The 19,149-nt window shown below is 33.7% G+C and overlaps 2 protein-coding genes across 3 annotated transcripts in view; one reads left to right on the plus strand and one right to left on the minus strand.

Annotated features, from left to right (window-relative positions):
* Nucleotides 1-279: 279 nt before the first annotated feature.
* MRPL13_1 (54S ribosomal protein L13) lies at nucleotides 280-7,091 on the plus strand. 2 transcript variants are annotated; one of them, XM_035733332.2, is made up of 8 exons: nucleotides 280-602; nucleotides 638-761; nucleotides 791-890; nucleotides 925-985; nucleotides 3,591-3,683; nucleotides 3,722-3,843; nucleotides 5,120-5,234; nucleotides 5,279-7,091. In XM_035733332.2, the coding sequence occupies exons 1-7, from the start codon at nucleotides 582-584 to the stop codon at nucleotides 5,187-5,189; spliced, it is 591 nt and encodes a 196-aa protein (XP_035587257.2). In that variant the 5' UTR covers nucleotides 280-581; the 3' UTR covers nucleotides 5,190-5,234; nucleotides 5,279-7,091. The 2 variants fall into 2 exon arrangements, with proteins under 2 accessions (XP_035587257.2, XP_051068917.1); XM_051212987.1 differs by having other exon boundaries at nucleotides 550-890; nucleotides 5,120-7,091.
* Nucleotides 7,092-8,166: 1,075 nt separating this feature from the next.
* Nucleotides 8,167-19,149, minus strand: part of MYLK3 (putative myosin light chain kinase 3) — a 58,844-nt gene continuing 47,861 nt past the window's right edge. The window contains exons 5-9 of the mRNA XM_051218952.1: nucleotides 18,624-18,820; nucleotides 14,813-14,965; nucleotides 12,748-12,793; nucleotides 11,352-11,432; nucleotides 8,167-10,009 (exon numbers count right to left, since the gene is read on the minus strand). Coding sequence (XP_051068918.1) covers nucleotides 9,011-10,009; nucleotides 11,352-11,432; nucleotides 12,748-12,793; nucleotides 14,813-14,965; nucleotides 18,624-18,820 — 1,476 coding nt within the window. The 3' untranslated portion in view covers nucleotides 8,167-9,010. The remainder of the gene's footprint in view (nucleotides 10,010-11,351; nucleotides 11,433-12,747; nucleotides 12,794-14,812; nucleotides 14,966-18,623; nucleotides 18,821-19,149) is intronic.

Raw genomic sequence — 19,149 nt, forward strand, 5'->3', positions numbered from 1 at the left:
GATCTAATCTGGCTAGCGATTGCGGTTGATGTTGAGCACGGCGTTACCACACGTGATCTGGTGCGGATGCCTGACCGAGTGCCCTCAGCTAGATGAGTCCACTAAAACATATGGTCAGCATCCAATGTCGAAAACTTACAGGGCTATTTATTTTGGGGATTTATTTACCGCTACAGGGTGACCTAATGACTTACAGCATTTCATATACTCCTGGGCATCCCCTTAAGCACAAACTTAAGCTTAGTCCCAATGAAAAAAATTGGGGTTCACACCCAGAAACTGGGGACAAGACACAGCAGAACGAGCTGGAAGCAGGTTTTCTACTCCTTAAGAGTAGTCAAATACTATAATTCGCTGCAGACTGAGCTAGTCCAAGCAACTTCCCAGTAGTCCTCCAAGATAAACCTTGACATATTCTTAAGGACTACCTAATTTCTCACCTGCAGGCATCAGTGATCCACCTCTACTAGATACGGAAGCCCGTTAGACGAAAGCTTCTTCGATTCCGTCCAGAACCAATTGAACCATTCGGACGATTGACAGTGTGTAAAAAATCAATTCCTGCGCTATTTTAGTAGCTAATGTCACATTGGAGGGTTTTAGTACGTATTCTATTTTCCTAAGTCATAAACCTTAGCAATGGAGGGCGTTTGCTAGAGAATGGCTCATTTATGACTCTTTCATGCAGTGCCCTATGCTCTCGGCCGAAAGAATTGCGAAGTATTTGACGGGAAAGAATATCCGATACTATGACCCTAGTGGTACGTTAATATTGTGTCTTTATTTCTAGCCGACTTTGGGAGTCATGTTGTTGTGATCAATTCTAGACACATTGCTGCAAAAGATAATAGTCGATATTGGAAACGGTTCTTATACACTACACATACAAGGTTTGGACTTTTTGATGCGAAATTTTTACTATAGGTTCCCTGTGAATCGTGTTGAAGAAACAATGGAGGAAGTTCACAGGCGTGATCCTACTGAGGTAGGTAGATAATTGTGAACTCACAAGTAGTTTTAATTCATGCATACTAAATGACAGTGTTTAGTCTGTCAGTAGTTTTGTAAAGTTATTCATTCTATTACTTATCGACCTTGCTGAGTTTAATCATTATACTTATTTGTCAATGACAAAATAGGTACATCAATTAACTGACTCGGGATATTTCACTTCTCAGTTGGGTTTATAACTTACAGTGGCTTTCGGCTTCTAATATACAATTCTTGATAGAAACTCCTCATTAACTATGAAATGGTGTGAGTCATGGTGATTTACACCACGCCTCTCTGCTAATCAACATTACCCCACTAGTTATTGTATGTTAGACCACCCTATCAGCCTTCGACTTAGATTTGTTATTAATACGCATCATTTTTCGTACTTTTACATCACTGTCAGGTATCTTAAGTGATTTACACTACTCAGTGAATTGGAAAAAGAAAATGGTCCCAGTTAATATCTTAAGTCACTTCACTTAACACTAGTTTCCACGAGGACAACATGCTACTTATTTTCATTTTATCCTCTATCACTTCAGTCTGACAGCTCATAATTTTTACATCTTTATTATAAGTTTAACACTATCAAGCAATCAATCGGTCTACTTATATATATATATATATATATATATATATATATATATATATATATATACTACATGCAGAAATGCATTCCTACCCTTAGTTATTGAGCAACCTCTTGCAGTAATACTAATTAAACAGAAGCGATCTTTTCTAAAGTCATATTCATTGATCAAAGATTGCTTTACTACATATGCTAGGCTCTTTCAGTACTTTAACGATTATACTAATTGGCCTATCAAAACAGCAGTTACCTATCAGATTCTTATATCTGGCATCAGACTGGACTATTGATGACATCCTTTGACTTCTAAATGTTCCATCCGGCCACATTACTGTGAAATTTTATTAGTATCTACTAGTGCCAGTATTATGAAGTGAAAGTCGTCTAAATTACTACTTTCTAAGCCTGAAATACCACAGTAGCCGTATAACTACTTGCTCTTAAGTAGATGTTCACGCATCACCAAGACGTTAACTAGACTACTACATGCATTTCCGATAATCAGTTTGAACACTACGTCAAGCCTTCAACCCTGGAATCTTCCTTAATTATTCCAAGTTATCTCTTATAAAATATAAAGTTTGAAATGCCTTCACATCACAGGTATTTTTTAATACTAAAATAAGTCTTTTAAACACTGAAAACCATGGGTTATTTGTTTGTTTTTTATTGTGACGCTCATTTCTGTTCTTAGTATCAGAATCAATAAAAGCATCCTGGAGTTTTCTCCTATATATGTATGTGATACATTTGGATGTAGTTGAGTATGGAAATTAAAGACTTCATAACCCTTGGATCTAGAAACACAATACGTGATAAGTGAAGCAACTAATTGCAGGTTAGATAATATACGCATAGTAATAGTAGTAGAGAAATAATGTGTACAAATTATAAGGTTTTCGCCAGTTGGGTTCCTAGTGCTTTTAAATGTGATGTTGAAGTATTTTAATTAATAGTTGTGGTAACTCAGTTTCTGTTTATTGATGTTATGTTAGAGACTTTGTAATTGTACTGCTAATAGACGAGCAAATGCTGTTTATCAATCTTGGTTTATGAACAATATTTCTCAAAGTTTGGAACGTTTAAGGTCCAATCCTTCGCGATCTTCGTATACGTATACTTGTTATTAAAAGTACATACCAAACGTAACAATAAAGTGTCGTAGCAAAATCCTGAATCATACTAATTACTATACATCATCTCCACATGGAATTCCTACTACCTACGTAATTTGATACTTTAGATTATGCTATCTTAAGCGATCAACGAGGTCTTGGTATAAAGTGGGATCTTTAGAATTACATATACTAGTTCGGACCTCATCAAAGTTGTTATCGTTTTGTATTTAGTTGCAATTAAACGTTGACACTATTCTGTTGTTACTATTATTACTTGTATTATCGGTAAAACTTAGATATTTTGTGTATTGACCTTTGCTGGCCTTCTTTCTTAAGGTGATTGGTTGGGCTTACGTCTTCTAAAAACTATAAAAATATCAAATTTTTAAGAACCTAATTAGTCACACTAACATCTCTATTAAGATTAATCTCGAATCCGTTTGTCGAAACCTTTTATCTTGATCACTCTGTTAATTAACGCCGTTGTTCCTGACGGAAAGTATGACTCATAGTTTAGTCTACAAATCTTCACTCAGTACTTATTCAGACAAACAATTAGACACCTATTTATTTCCCGCTAATTGGTACTATTATTATAATACTTATCAGAAACATTCGTTTAATTGGCTTCAATCATTTTTTTAGGTATTGAGGGCTAGTTCTACCATTTGATTACTACCTGGGACCGAATGTCTGAAATTCTAACATATTAGCCACTGAGCCACCACCTCACCAGTCACTGTTCTATTTTTACTTGAAAAGTCATTTTATTAAATTTAATGTTAACCAACTACTCATTAAAATAGTAAGCCCTATCTAGTTTACGTTAAGTTGAGATTTCTATTTACTTATTTTTATGAATTCCTTGTTTTTTTTTATCGTCTCAGGTTATTCGTTTAGAAATTAAAGCCGTCTTACGAAATAATGAATCCCGTAAATATCAATTATCTCGTCTTCATATATACCCTGATAATATTGAAGTATTGATTAGTAATTGAAAATTAGTTACTGAATTTAGACTATTCCCAAGGACATTATTGCAAATATTTCAGGAGTAATACCACAAGTTATGAAAGTACCAAAACGTCTTGATGAATACTCTGCTGAAGAACTTAATGAATTTCCTAAACTTTTTGATTGGTTAGTCGCCTATAGAATTGTATTTTATGTCGGTTGCTATTTTATTTGCTTGTTTTGGGTCAAACCCTATAAAATCAATTGTTTTTAAATGTAAGTAGTTCAGAAAACCATGCAAATGTCTGGTACTTATGAATCTGTTTGAAAAGGCTCTGAAGTTAACGTAGTTCAAATTGATTGAAAATAAAATATTGGTTATTTTCGGAAATTGTTAATTAAGAAGATTATTCACTCTACATTTGAAAAACATCTTTAAGTCTATTAAATTAGTACATGTTTATTTTTTCACTGAAAATTAGTTGACAAAAATTGTATAAGTAGACAAATTGACATGAGCTCAGAAGCTGACACGGAAGAAAACATCAATTGAATTTATCATTAACACTTTTCCAACATACTTCAGTTGATGTAACGCATTGGCGTACATAGTGATTTTACATGAGCAACACAGTCTATTAACTTTTGTACCGATGAAACTTACTGGTTGTCTTCGCAATAAGCTTTATATCAATATTTCAGGTGTCTTTTTGTGTTTTCTCTGGTCTTCATTCAATGATTGTCAGTTCACTTTGACCCAATGATTAAAATAATGACTTGGGTCAAAGTTTTACATCACTCAAGTAGTGTCTCCACCCCCTCCCCTCATGTACAAAAGTTCGACGTAAAACTTAATACATAAATGTTTATTTGTCTACTAAGACGCATTGGTTTAGTTTGTAAAATCCATATTCATATTTGTAAATCTATTGGAATAACCATATACTCACTAGCAACTAATATCGACGGTTGACTAGTGGATTTTATTTATGTCGGATGTAAGACATTAGAAAATTGTCATACGATATCGTGGATTCATTGAAGCTAAGAATGTAAACCTGACTCAGTGGTCTAAAAGTTGGTCACCTCGAAACCTGTAGGTCCTGGGTTAGATTCCCAGTGGCTTCATTTATGCACACTGATAAGTAGTTCCATACCAGTTCGGAAAAACTCCAATGCTTCCTAACTAAGATCACTCCGTGATGTAAAAGATAAAATTTAACAATCTTCACAGACCCCGTTTATTAAAATAATTTCATGAATAAATATTTAAATTCATTGTCAGTTATCTGATGTAATCTTAATTTAACTATAACGATTGGTATTACTCACAATTCTTCGTCATTAAATTACTATTACATTAATGCGAAATCTAAAGTGTAGTATATGTATACAGTAATGCTATTCCATGTTACTTACATATATTCTCTGAGTGATATTTTCTTTCGAAAAATTCTTTCAGGCCCGAAGATTTTCATGTTGCCCCGCTTAGTTCAATTGCAAAGAAGCTGATAACCAGAGGATCAAAATAACATGCTGATATTGTATTACTGCATATCTGTATATTATGTATTATAGTAATCTAACTGTTTCCTTTTTTATGGTTTTGTTGTCGTTTTAGAGCATAAAGCTAACATTGATAATGAGTGTGAAGTTCAAAGAATTACAAATGGAAAAGATTAGATTTATACCGTAAAGCATACTTTGTAATCATTCTGTTCTTGTGCTTTATCCACATGAACTGAGATGTACTATTATCATGCCTGGATGTGTGTATACTGATTACAATGTATCTATTTTGATAAATAGTCGACAAAACTATGTTATAGTGACGACCTTCAGGGAACTGGTCATATTAAAGATGTCGTTTATCGAATTTCGTGCAAGATTCAAGCCTTATTGAAGTATAGCAGGTATCTTATTGAAAAATAAGGAAAAGTTGCTGATAATTAGTTCCTAGAATGGTTAAAATTGTAAAAATTATCTTTGTTCCAACCACACAGAGAATGTAACATATTGCGTTGGCTAAATCACAAGAAATACCTGTATCTAATACAGATTGTTTCTGGACGTACTTCATGTGATTCAGGGCATGGTCAAGGGTGTTTTTGTGACTGAAAATTATTCACTTACTCTATATACATATACTAACCCTAAAAATTCTAACCTCAAATCCTGTATCTACCAGGGCTCCTAATGCCTAACCTTAACTTTTTTTCGTCCACCAATCATGTTAAAATTGTTTATTTACCTAAGTTTCATTACTTTATTCTAAATCGCTTTGTAACTAAACACTTTTTTGGTTGAGTGATAGTCTCTTAAAGTTATCTCTGTAATTGATTGAGGTGATGACTCGACTTTCAATATCTAACGATAGCTTAGTATTTAAAACACTTATGGTATATACAAATATATTGCAACTGAACTGAACGTAATTTATTTAATGAAGTTTTAGGTTTCCACGACTCCGAATGGGCCAGGTTATTGAAAAAATGTTTAAATACCACATACGTACGTGAAAAAATACTCTATATACGACGTCAGATAATACTGGCACCCATATATCTTCTAACGAATTGACTTACAAGCAGACAAGGGGTAATGTGATAATGGTTGTTAGGTAGGTTATTTTTGATTGTGTGCGAAGTCCGGTAAATATGGGACTTCCAAACCAGCTATTTATCATAGGATATGTGTTTCATGTCAGATCGTACTATAATCTGATAGTGATACCTAACCCTTAAATGCCCTGGTACGACCGAAGGTGGGAGAGTCCGCTCTCCCTCTCGAAATGCTCTCACATGGCCATGCGTTTACAGCCACTGCGAGGAAAGTCCTACCCACTGCCTTTTCACAGCAGGCGTGTTGTTTAAGGAATTGAGAGGACGAAGAGCGAATGTCCGGCTCTTTGACTGGGTTGATGAGTATGGGGGGTCCACCTAGGAAATTTGAAAAACTCTGATTCCGAACCAGTGGTGCACATGAGCTCCAGAGACCTGGTGGAACAAATGGTGTATGAACCTACTGTTGATCACCGGCTATCATGGGATGGCATCTCCTGACGTTGCTCCATTGCCTTGTGGGTCAGACCTTTAGGCCAGAGGCTCAGGATATGGCCCTCTAAGAAAACCATCTGCTTCGGTTTAGTACCCGGGCAGTGTCATAGCCCACAAACAAATCGAGTGACTTATGTGGCGCATATGAATTCGGTGCTCCTTTGTACCAATATTTATGTTCAAATAAATAAAAAGAAGTGATACTTAACTAAACACCTTCAGCTTGGTATGGTTAGTATCACTGTTGAATGGCTAAAAAATTGTTCATTTTAGTGGGCTATTCACGACTACAAATATATACAGTGTACATCAGAAACCAGTTACAAAAGGGATGGGATTATTATATCAATATATACTAGCTACATAGTAATGTGTGAGTGAGATAACATAGTTGAAAGATCAGCAAAGAAACTAGTATTATTGTTTAGATCATATTTCTTTTTTGGAGCCGTTAGGTCCCCAGAACTCACTTGAAAAAGGACCTAGTTTTGTAATTTTATTTTGAAAATTTTAATCCCTTTTCGCGCCAAAAGCGCTCTTTTCACTGTTATGTCCCGATAAGCATAATGAATCCATAATGGGATGCATTTGTGGACCAATACTATGTGTATATTTTTATCGTATAATTGTTAAATGACTAAACTATTCATATTGATGTCCCTCTTATTATGAGCTTTGTTTTGACCCATAGACTATTATTATACGATTTACTACTCTTGAATTATGCCCTGTCTGTTAATTACTACCTCCCTCATTCACAGCCACCTTTGGCCAAATCTCGTATAAATGTTGTTTCCTATTTTATTGGTACGATGTGGTCTGTCTGGTTGATATATAAACCGAGTATATTTGAAATAAATGATTCATATTGTAGAGGCTGAAATTGGTGTTCTGGACTTAAATGGCTGGGCTAGGCACGAAACAGGGTCAATAAGGACTCTAGACTGCTCATACAAGTTTACGCGTCATTGATCCAATCGATAAATCACTGCTCTCTAATTGGCGGTATCGTTAAGTTATACATTAACAGGGAACACAGGTCACAAGTTATAGCATTCACTTTCATGTATTTCCCACTTGGGAGGATCTTAAACGCTATTGGTCCGTTGTGTCTTTTAGTATGCTATTTTATAACCCTTTCCAAGGACGGTTTTGTGCTGTATATATACGTTTTGATTTGTGTCTGTTTTTGTCGTTCGTTCTTCTGGCTTTTTGCAGAATATAATTCCCCGTTCAGATTTCGACTTCTCTCTCTAATTAGCAGGGCTGGGACGCAATAGAATAGCTAGTTTATTAGTTTTTTTGACCACAAATCTTTGTTTCATTCGCAGGCTAAGTAAACTCGTAACCACTTCAAAATTAACATTCTTCAAATCAAATCCCTTGATAAATGACAATAAACTCTCTCAAAATAGAACTTGTTTCCAAAACCAATCAGACTTAATTAAGTTGTCATTTTTTATTTTATTTCAAATAATAGTTCTTTTTATATAGATAAAATGAAATAGATGAAAAATAATGAAATAGTAAGTTATAGATAACCAAAACCAAAAAAAGGAACATGATGTTTATTAACTTATTGATGATGTAATCTTTATTGTTTTATACTTTAATAAAAGATAAAACAATAACAGAAGAATGATTGTTTTGTTTGTTTTCGACATTCATTTGAATAATGAACTTTTGTACAGATTAAAACAAAGAAACCGTATGATTATAATATTTTTTAGATTTATTTCATTTCAAAAACAAACAAACAAACTGATCCTTATTGAGAAAATCTATGAAGGTACAATATTATTATCTTAGTAACTATGAACATGAGAAGTTAATATATGTGATATTATTAGTGAATAATTATATAATTTTCATTAGATAATGAACACCTTGACAACAAAATAAAACAAAACCAAAAAAAAGGAACAGGTTTTTTAAATTATAAATATCAATCATTTAGGATGATTAAATTGATATGTAGAAAAAAAATTTTTTATTTTGTTTTATTTTTTTTATTTGTTTATTATTAAGTATATCATGCCTTTTTATAACAAAACCTATTTTGTATGCTTTAATTATTGAAATATGAAATAATTCCTTTATTGAAGTAAGTAAATTTGAACTCTTGTTACCTACCTAACTACTTACTTACACACACACATACATACAAAACATGGACAAATGGAGATGAAATGAAAAGAACAACACAACAATATATTTCATAAAACCCCGAAGAAGAAGAATTTACAAATAGATGAATGAAACATGCAAAAGTAGAGAATAGAATCACTGTACAATGATCACTTAACTTTTCCTTCTTTAGATAAATTTGAAAAGAAATTAATTTTTAGAGCAATATCTGATTTTGTAATGGATGTTGGATTTTTTGATTTTGTTGGAACTTTATGAAAATTATGATGTGTATTAACAGTTGTTGTGTCTGTTGTTTTACTATGACTACTAATAAGATTGTTAGTAGTATCAGTTGTGTTCAATGTTGTTTTTGTTTTACCAATTGATAATTTCTCTTTTTCATTGGTTGTATTCTCTATTGATTTTGTTAGTGGAGGATTAAAGGTTGAGATTGGTGGTAACGGTGATGTTGATGTGGAGGATTTTTTATCTTTTACAATGAAAGGATTTGATTGTTTCACATTTGATTGTATTATTTTTGATGCACTATTTTTTTTCTGAATTTTAAATATAGATGATGACGAAGTAGAAGTGTCCTTTTGTTGTTTGGGGATGGTTACAACTGTTTCCGATTTACTTGAGGATCTGGAATTTGGTTCACTTGTTATACTAATTTTAGGTATAATTGACGGACTATCTGATGATATTGACTGTTGACTATTTTTATGCCGTTGCAAAACAAAACCTTTACCACTCTCTTTACGTTTCAATTTAAGTGATAGGTCTAATTTATTTTTATGCGATGTTGACGGATCTGATAAGTTTTCATTAGCTTTGTTTTTAGTTTTAGTTCCATTATTACTAGTACTATTAGTAGTGGTGTCATCTTTTCGTGTTTTACCAAAGAAACTGGTTTTTCTAAATATACCTGAAGGTTTCTTCATTAATTTTGGTGAACTTTCTTTACTAACTGTTGGGGGTGGTGTTGGGCTACTTGATAATAATTTATGTCCGGTGACTTGTGGAAGTTTAGGTCGTTTAGTTTCATTTTCAAATGATCTATTTATGCCATGTATAGACAGACTTGGATGTCTTGAATGCATTATAGGCGAGTGTTGTAGTACAACACCCATACGCTGTAATGCTATAATCGCATTTACTGCTTTCTAAAAAGAGAATAAATACAAAAAAATCAAACTGTCATACGAAAGCTCTGTTTGATAAACAGGACAGTAGCTGATAACATGAATTAGGAAAACATTAAAAAATCTTTTAGTAATTCTAGATTTCAAACCAATTCCATTGGTAATTTTGATTCAAATATATTGATAGTTTGGGTCTTCCCATTGATGTTTAGGACTATAATTGATCAGTCTCTGCACTTAGTAGCCTAGTGAATAACGCGATGGCGTTTGAACAGCAAGGTAATGGGTTCAATTCCCTCAGTGACATTCAAATTTGGGATGTGGTGGGTTCGTCTGACGAGTCCCAAACGGGACGAAACGCGCGTCCTAGATTCCACTGTTAGCCACTGTTTATCTATTATTACAATCTCATTGTTTTTCCTAAGACTGGTTATGAGGTTGAGCTTTTTGTATACGACTGACATCAAAGTTTCGAAGTTACCGTATGTATTTGGTGTTGTTAGTTGTTAACCAATCCTAAAATACAAGTCTAAGTGCTTTCATAGCTGAAAAGCTATACAACATCGGAAAGTATTTTGCAGTTGTTTCATTATTGTGTTGCTACTCCTGAGTACGGTTTACTCACGACCTCAGGTACAGTCACATAGTTTCTGTAGTTTTTTCGCCGATATATGTCAGTGATGGAAAGCGTCTTATAACTGAGTTGATCTTCACAAACCGCTCAGTTAAATAATAATTGTTTGCTAGTAATTTGCTTTGAGATGGTATTAATATTCCAAGTGACTTGATATCGCGTAGACTATATTGAGTTGGTTGGAGGTGACCGGTAGGACAATAAGGACTTAAGTTCCTTGCTAGTTGACACTCTTCAGCAAGGTGCACCTACAATCTTGAGAGGACTGGAATTATCTTTAGCTACGTAAAATGACACGCTATTTAACACCTCTGCTTGATCGTAAGAAACAGACAGAATTAGGAAATGTGGACCACTGATTAGAGATGGGATTATAAGCCGCTTATTAACTGAAAACCGGTCTCTACATGTTATGGCTCATGATACTCAATAATGAGAATTTTCTAATTCAGATGAAACGACTATCCAATGCAGTCTACTTTATTTCAATCCCTAATGCAAACTAACTTCAAATTAGAAAATATCCATAAACCACCTATTTTAGCAATGACGTCCTTAACTGAAATTATTTACCAGTAAGATCGTGAATAGCATCTCAATATATGTGCCACAGGTAAAATATTTATTTACAAAATGGTACAGGATATCATATTCGATAAATCATGCAAACTGAACATAACACAAAATAAATAATGAAGAAAATGCTAGTTCTTTCACACAATCACTTACTTGCCATTTACGTCGATAAACAAAATGTTTCAGACGTTTTTTACTGACTGTTCCAGAACGTGATGGTGTTTTTTTCTTTTGCTATTAGAAAAACATGTAAAGAATTCAGAAAATAAATGTCAAGAATTAAAAAGATGATCAAAGAAATTACAAAGAGAACAACCGTGTAAAGTGAATTGTGTACATTGAATGGCGATTTTCAATGAAATACAACGTAGTTTGAAAAAAATGTATATGTATATTTGTAATCTCAAAAGTTTTCTCTTCAGGAGTAAACTCGATGGTGAACAGCTTTTTTAAAACTTATATTTAGAGCTAATAGATCTTGCTGATTATAAACCATCATTAGAATAGATAGGTTTTGAGATCGTTCGAAATATTACTAGTAATGATAGAAACATCATGTCTATTGATTAAGTAATTGACCAACCAAACTTAGCAGCTCAGTGTATAACTTGTTGAGCGTTTGAAATGAATTGTACTGGGTACGAGTCTTAAAGTAAACATGAATACTAGGATGTGAGTATCTCCTTTAGGACATCAGTCCATGAAATTATTGATTGTTGGACTGAGCCACTATTAGTAGGTGCAGACTACCTTGTTTGGTCACGCGCGATTGGTGTAAATAACAAATGTCATGGCGCGAAATCAGCATAAATGCACTTACTCTTTGTCTCATCCTAGATTGTTTTATACTTTTTATTTCAAGAATTTATTCCTCATGAATCCTATTTTTGATGCCTAATGTTTTCTAATACAAATGATATAGTAACTGGTTTTACTGTTCTGACATTTATCTTGATAATACGATGTAGTGAACTGGATACATACACATATTTGCCAGTTTTTACGTTACTTATGATCAAATGACTAAGTGAATAAATAGAAAACTATTGAAAACCAGAAATTGATTGGGAAGCTATTTTGTTGTACTACCGAACTCCTCATCAGTGTACAACAATTCAATAATTATTACTACTAGACTAAATGAACTGTAGAGATTCGTTCAATCTAAAGAAAGTATATGAGAGAGAAGCTTTGTTTCCAATAAGTTTCCATCTAATTATCAGTTTATGATGTAGAATATTTCTACCGAAAATAATATTTTTTTAATAGTTGGAAACATGGATCAGTTGAAGCGAGGCCACCATGGAAAACCTGGAAATCTCGAATCTCACGAGGCCGGGTCGTGGATGCGCACTACCGAGAAGTCCCACGATAGGACGAAACGAACTCCCAGTGCTTTCAGGTTTTTCATGGTGGTCTGTCTTCAATTGACTCATGATCTTAACTATTAAATAATTACTATAATATCCACAAAACCCCTTCTGATACTAATATATTTTTTGTTTACTAATTACAAAATAGACAGGATTATACATTATGAAATATTTACCTTTAACCATTGATGTTGTAAACATTCAGTGGCTGTCATTCGCTTTCTGTAATCAAAGCAAAGAAGACAGAAGTAATATGTTATATATATATAAAGGAAAGAAAATAGAAATTATTAGCTATATGTTATAGAAAATGAAAAGAAGTATAAATTCTGTTTTATTGGTCTCATTTTAAGTACCAAGTAACTCCATTTTAACATTATTCTTGATATATAACTGTGTTTGTGTTTTAATTCTCTCTTATTACAACCCAGCTATTCCTATTGCTTAGTATTCTTGGACACCAATTCACTCGATAAGTCCCCAAATCAGAACACGGTTGAACAGGAACGAAATTATATTCCAAATAACAAGGGTAGATGGAAGTAAGACTCACAATAGGAAAAAAGTTGGTATATTTATAGTTTCTTTATGAGATACTAGAGTGTTCTCCAAGTATTGACTAGCGCTGATTACATAGGAAACAGCCAACCAGCGTGTACCAACACAATCGTGCACGTAATGTGTTTTAATCCAATCTGTGTCCCGTTAGCAGTTTGTTTCTAAAAATATATATTATTTATCTATAATGTAGAAGTTTATGTACTCAAATTTGTCTGATCTGCCAATTATTTTGTTTGTATATTAAGGCTAATGATAATATTTAGATGTTTGGATTGAATTAGCTGAAGCTACAATCTAACCCGGTGATTTATTCGTTTAGCCACTTACCTAAAATATATGGATCATTTACTCCCTAACTGTAAAAAATATTGTTATTTCTGTCCTTGTTTTGCCTGCGGAATGCTTGACTGACATATACTTTGTACTGGAGCACTGAATCGAACGAGAACACAAAGAATGATGGTACGGGTATATTTGACCACGGAAGTAAATCAAAATCATGAATGAATACACTACAAAGTCGTGTATAGAAGACAGCTGAAAGACTCATTCCAGGTGAGGAACGGAGTCGGACAAGGCTGATTACTTTCCCACTTTCTCTTCTGGTGGTTGACTGGATTATGAAAGCCTCCACATCTGAAGGAAAGCACGAGATACACTGGACAGCTGGGATGCAGTTAAACGACTTGGACTCTGCAGATGACCTAGCTCTTCTATCCCATACACACGAAGAAATACAGATGAAGACAACTAGTGTAGCAGCAGCCTCTGTATCAGTAGGCTTCAACATGCACAAAGGAAAAAGCGAGATCCTCAAATACAACACGGAGGGCACCAAACCAATCACATTTGATGGAGACTTTCACGTACTTGGGAGGCATCATCGATGAACGAGGAGGATTCAATGCAGATATAAAGGCAAGGATCGGCAAAGTAAGGGCAGCATTCCTATAGTTAAAGAATATATGGAACTCAAAACAATTGTCAAACAATATAAAAGTCAGAATCTTCAATACGAACATCAAGACAATTCTACTCTACGGAGATGAAATTTGGAGAACTACCACAACCATTATCAAAATAGTATAAGTATTTATAAACAATCGTCTACGCAGGATACGGAATTTCCGTTGGCCGGATATCATGAGCAACAGCCTACTGTGGGAGGAAGCGAGCCAGCTTCCAGATGAAGAGGAAATTAAGAAAAGACGTTGGAAGTGGATAGGACACATATTACGGAAATCACCAAACTGCATCACGAGGCAATCCTTTACTTGGAATTCTGAGGAGAGACGGAAAAGTGGAAGGCCAAAGAAAACACTGTGCCGAGGATCGGAAGAAGACATGAAAGGGATGAATAGCAACTGGGAAGGATAACCCAGGACAGAATCGGATGGCGAACACTGCTGGGTTGTTTACACTCCTCCACGAGAGGTAACAGGCATAAGGAAGTTTCTTTTCATTGATTTCTACTCCGAACTCATTGAGAGTGACTGCTTGTAATTGTGTTGAATAAAGTATTATCTAGTTTATACTCATTTTGGTCCTCCATTCTGGGCCGTGTATCCTGGATCTGATATAAAGTATCTAGGTTTATTATCGTAATAACATATTATTGTAGTATACTTTGTAAGAGATAAAAAAATATTTTAAACAATCCGTTATGTCAGTATGAATTACCTTGGGTCTTTCACTAAAAGTTTCCGAATAAAATCCATTGCATCATTTGAAATTTCTGCAAATTCTGTATAATCAAAATTGTATTTCACTCGTATAATATTAGCCAATGTTTCTCCTTGACTTTCACCCATGAATGGGGACAATCCAGAAAGCCTAATAATAGGTAATAGGTAATTTGGAAAAGAAACATAAGTTATAAATAAACATTGATAAACAGTGGTTTCAAAATATGCTATATATGAAAATTCAGTTATTAATGAAATCAGGAGTCAAACAGGGCTGCTTACTCTCCCCTTTTATCTTTCTTCTGGTGGTTGGCTGGATTATGAGCGCTTCCACATCTGAAGGGAAGCACGGGATACAAAGCCCGCCACAAATGTTTGTTAGTTGAAATTATCAAGTCTTATTAACACGACAAGATGAAAATAATAATAAAAGACTGATTAGTATGATAATAATTATAATGAGAAGGTAAACATTAAGAATATACTTCGAAAAGAGAGTGTAAGGTATATATGATAGAATGGTGAGATTCAAAGTCTAAAGGTAAATAGTGAATATATCAGTGTCAATGCAACTAATTCTAAGCTTTCATTCAAAAAAACTATTCTATACAGATTGAATATATATAACTCATAAACGGTTACGATGTCTCTTTAGTGTAAGCAGAGACTTGTTAAATGTCCAGTTCATTGTTCCTTCACCAAAAGGCATGAAGTTAATACTGGCAGAGTTATTTTTTGTGACTAAACAAGATATAAAGTCAGTTAGTCAGTCATAAGTAACCTAGATCCTAGCATATAGATGCAATGGTTCAAGTTGCCATACCACATTAAAACATAGAGATGAAATCATTAAGATGGGCGGTATAAGTAGTGATAATATCGGAATAGTAAAAAATTAAACATAGTGTATCTGAATACAAAGGAAAAAATGAATTAGCAGAATAGAAAAGTATAAGATAATTTCCAGACTCAAGATCTAAGTGACGGCAAAGGATGGATAAATTGTTGCCATTGAGACTTATTTTGAATTATGTCATCTAACGCCTCTAATCACTAATTCCGGTTACTATATGGTCCCCAACCTGATAGTCTGAACTTACTGGCACGGGCTAGATTATATTTTTAACCGATCGGATCACACTCTCAATATCAATATAACTAGTACTTACTATGCATTTCTTTAAAACGCGAATTAAATAAACAAATTGAACGAAAGACAGAACAAAACATGTTTTCACTGTTTAAATCATGAACTGATCATGGTTAGATCACAACTGGAAACCTGGAAGGGGCGAACTGACGTCTCGTCCTACTATAATAGGACTGCTCGAGTGTGTATCCATGATCCGGCATCCGAGAACCGAACCTAGAAATTTCGGTTTTGAGCCCAAAACCTAACATCCAAATTACTGAGCTCGCACTCAGTGTTATTAATGTCTGGCTTTCAGCAATTCACTATATTTTATACGAATATTCGTCAAGATTAGAACGAATAGTTTGACAGTAATTGAGCGCCGAGTATAGAGAAGTCATTATATGTGAAAATTATATTTGAAATATTCTTAGCGATTGAAATTTAACTAATTCCAACGTTTCGTCCAGCTAACTTGTCTGGACTTCTTCAGGGTAATAATCAAAATCAAAATTATCAAAGAAATATATAGCTTTTAACAATCAGGATTATACTGTGTTAAACCAATCATATTTGGGTGTTGCTTTTTTGTAAAATAGGATAAAATGAGTCAGTTGACTACAAATCATGTGATGAATTCAACTACATGGAAATACTTAACTGAGTAACAAATCGTATGTGTGTGAGTGTGTATGTATGTATGCATGTGTGAGAGATTGATATGAAGGAATAAATAAAGTTCAAGTTCAAGGATGAAAAAATTTGATAATGAAAGATCGATGTGCATGTCAAAACATAAATTGTATTGTTTAGAAACTCATTCAGTTCTTTCAATAATAATAACGATGCATGTGATATTAAAAACAGGTTTAAACAAGAGATAGGTTCCAAATTTACTTGTCAAACGAAATTTGCCAGGTAGTTGCCATTTGAATACCACCTTTTCGGTTCAGGCTGTTCTTGTTCGCCCATATATGCAGAGCTTCTGCTGTCAATCTTTCTTTATGGGTGTTAAAACCTTTCTGAAGTATTTTGGTCCCTTCAAAATTAATCTTGTGTCCTGTTTCTAACGCATGTAACGCTATCGCTGACTTATTTTCAAGTTTCTTTAAATCTACCGAGGATTTTGGAACATTTTTCAAGCATTGTTTGTGTTCCTTCAATCTTACATTTAATTGCCTGGATGTTTCTCCAACATAGGTAGCATTACAGTCATGACAGTGAATCTCATACACAATGTTCTGTTGTTCTTCCTTTGCTAACTTGTCCTTAACTTTCACTAATGTCGATCTTAATGTGTTATTTGCTCTAAAATACACTCTTATATCATGTTTGTTTAGAATCCGTTTGATTTCTTCTGATGTTTCACTCCGGTAAGGTATGACTACGGTGTACTTCCATTCTTTTCGTATACTTTCTAGTTTAGTTTTTCTTTCATTTTTAATAATCTTTTTTAAAAACCTTTTTGGGTAGTTGTTATCCATAAGAGTAGAAAATACTTTATTTAATTCGGTTCGTTGGTCTTCCTTGTCTGTAACAATCTTAGTACTTCTGTTCATTAGATTTTTTACCACATTAATTTTCGTGCTCTGTGAATGGGCCGAATTAAAATCCAAGTATCTCTCGGAATGCGTTGGTTTTCTGTAAACATTTATTTTTAACTTCTTATTATTGTGTCGACGTTCAACCAGACAATCTAGAAATGCTAGTTTGTGGTCAACTGATTCTAATTCCTTAGTTAGTTTAATGTTTTCAGAAATGCTATTTGCATTGTTAAATAGTTCTTCCATACCATCCCGTTTATTGATAATAAAAATGTCGTCTACATACCGTAACCATAACTTTGGTGGACATAAACTCTTTGCGATTGCACTAGTTTCTAGGGAATGCATGAATAAATTCGCTACAATCGGAGAAACTGGTGAGCCCATTGCTATACCCTCTTTCTGTCTGTAAAGTTGACCTCGAAATATGAATAAGGTAGATCTTAAACATAATTCTAAGCATTTTATAACCTCTGATGGATCTAATGGGCATCGTAAATTCAAATCTAAATCAGATTCTAAATAATCATTGATAATATCCATAGCTCGACTGATAGGTACATTAGTGAATAAGGAAGATACATCAAAACTTGCCATTATTTCGTCCTCTTCTATATCGATGGTATCAATTAAATTCTTGAATTCCATAGAGTTTTTAATTCCATGATTAATTCGTTTTTCATATGGTTTGAGAATCTTAGCTAAATATTTAGCTAGATTGTAAGTCGGTGAATTTGTATAGTCTACCATTGGTCTTAGTGGAGTATTATTCACTATATTGTTTAACAGTCATCCATAGCTTTTTGTGGACAACTGTCGCACGCCCGAGATAATTGAAAACAACTAGTCACAGATTTTTACTAGAATTCCAGAAATCTCATCGTAATTATTTGTATAGCGGGAATTTGTCGAGATCACAGAACTTTCATGGCTCGATTCCCCAATGCAGAATAATGGATGCATCATGTTAAGAAGTCTCATACTAGAACAAAACAGCTGTCGACTGACAAAATAATGGTAATTACAAAACCGTATTCTGTTCTATTAAACTACAGATTATTACTAATATACATAAACACCTATCTCGTTTCTTTTCTTTAGAAATTATATCAGAAACTATATAGACTTACATTACATAACATATTACACCAAGTGACCACATATCAGCTGCAGGTGAAACTGGTTCATATGAGATTACTTCAGGTGAGACAAATTCTGGTGTACCAAACAGAACGCATAAATTTTGATCTTGATAAAATCTAGCTAATCCAAAATCAATAATTTTTGTTTTAAAACTGGTCGCTGATAAACACAATATATTTTCAGGCTATAATGAAAACAATGTAAATGGATGAATGAAGAGGAATATTTATTTTTTTTTGTGGTTATTAGTTCACTTACAGTATGGATACATTGATATGTGATAGATTGTGAAAATTACTCTATTCAAGTTGAACAGTTTAATCTTAAAGCTTTTCACAACTTACTAGTTAATGTCATTAGTATAAACTTCAAACACGAATAAGTTATAAGAATTCCTTTAAAACTGAACGACATTTTATTCAGTTTAAAGTTTTTCTCTTTTCTTATGATCTTATGTCTAGATAGACAATGAAAACTTCATGATTAAAAATACAATTTCAATGAAATCATCTT

This window comes from Schistosoma haematobium, chromosome 3 (assembly GCF_000699445.3).
Source record: "Schistosoma haematobium chromosome 3, whole genome shotgun sequence".
NCBI classification, from domain to species: domain Eukaryota; kingdom Metazoa; phylum Platyhelminthes; class Trematoda; order Strigeidida; family Schistosomatidae; genus Schistosoma; species Schistosoma haematobium.

Excerpts from the sequence above, each read along its gene's own strand:
- MRPL13_1 (XM_035733332.2), top strand. The coding sequence starts at position 582 with ATGTCACATTGGAGGGTTTTA. Across the intron at positions 762-790 it reads CCGATACTATGACCCTAGTG|CCGACTTTGGGAGTCATGTT; the intron begins GTACGTTAATAT and ends CTTTATTTCTAG. Across the intron at positions 3,844-5,119 it reads TTTCCTAAACTTTTTGATTG|GCCCGAAGATTTTCATGTTG; the intron begins GTTAGTCGCCTA and ends AAATTCTTTCAG.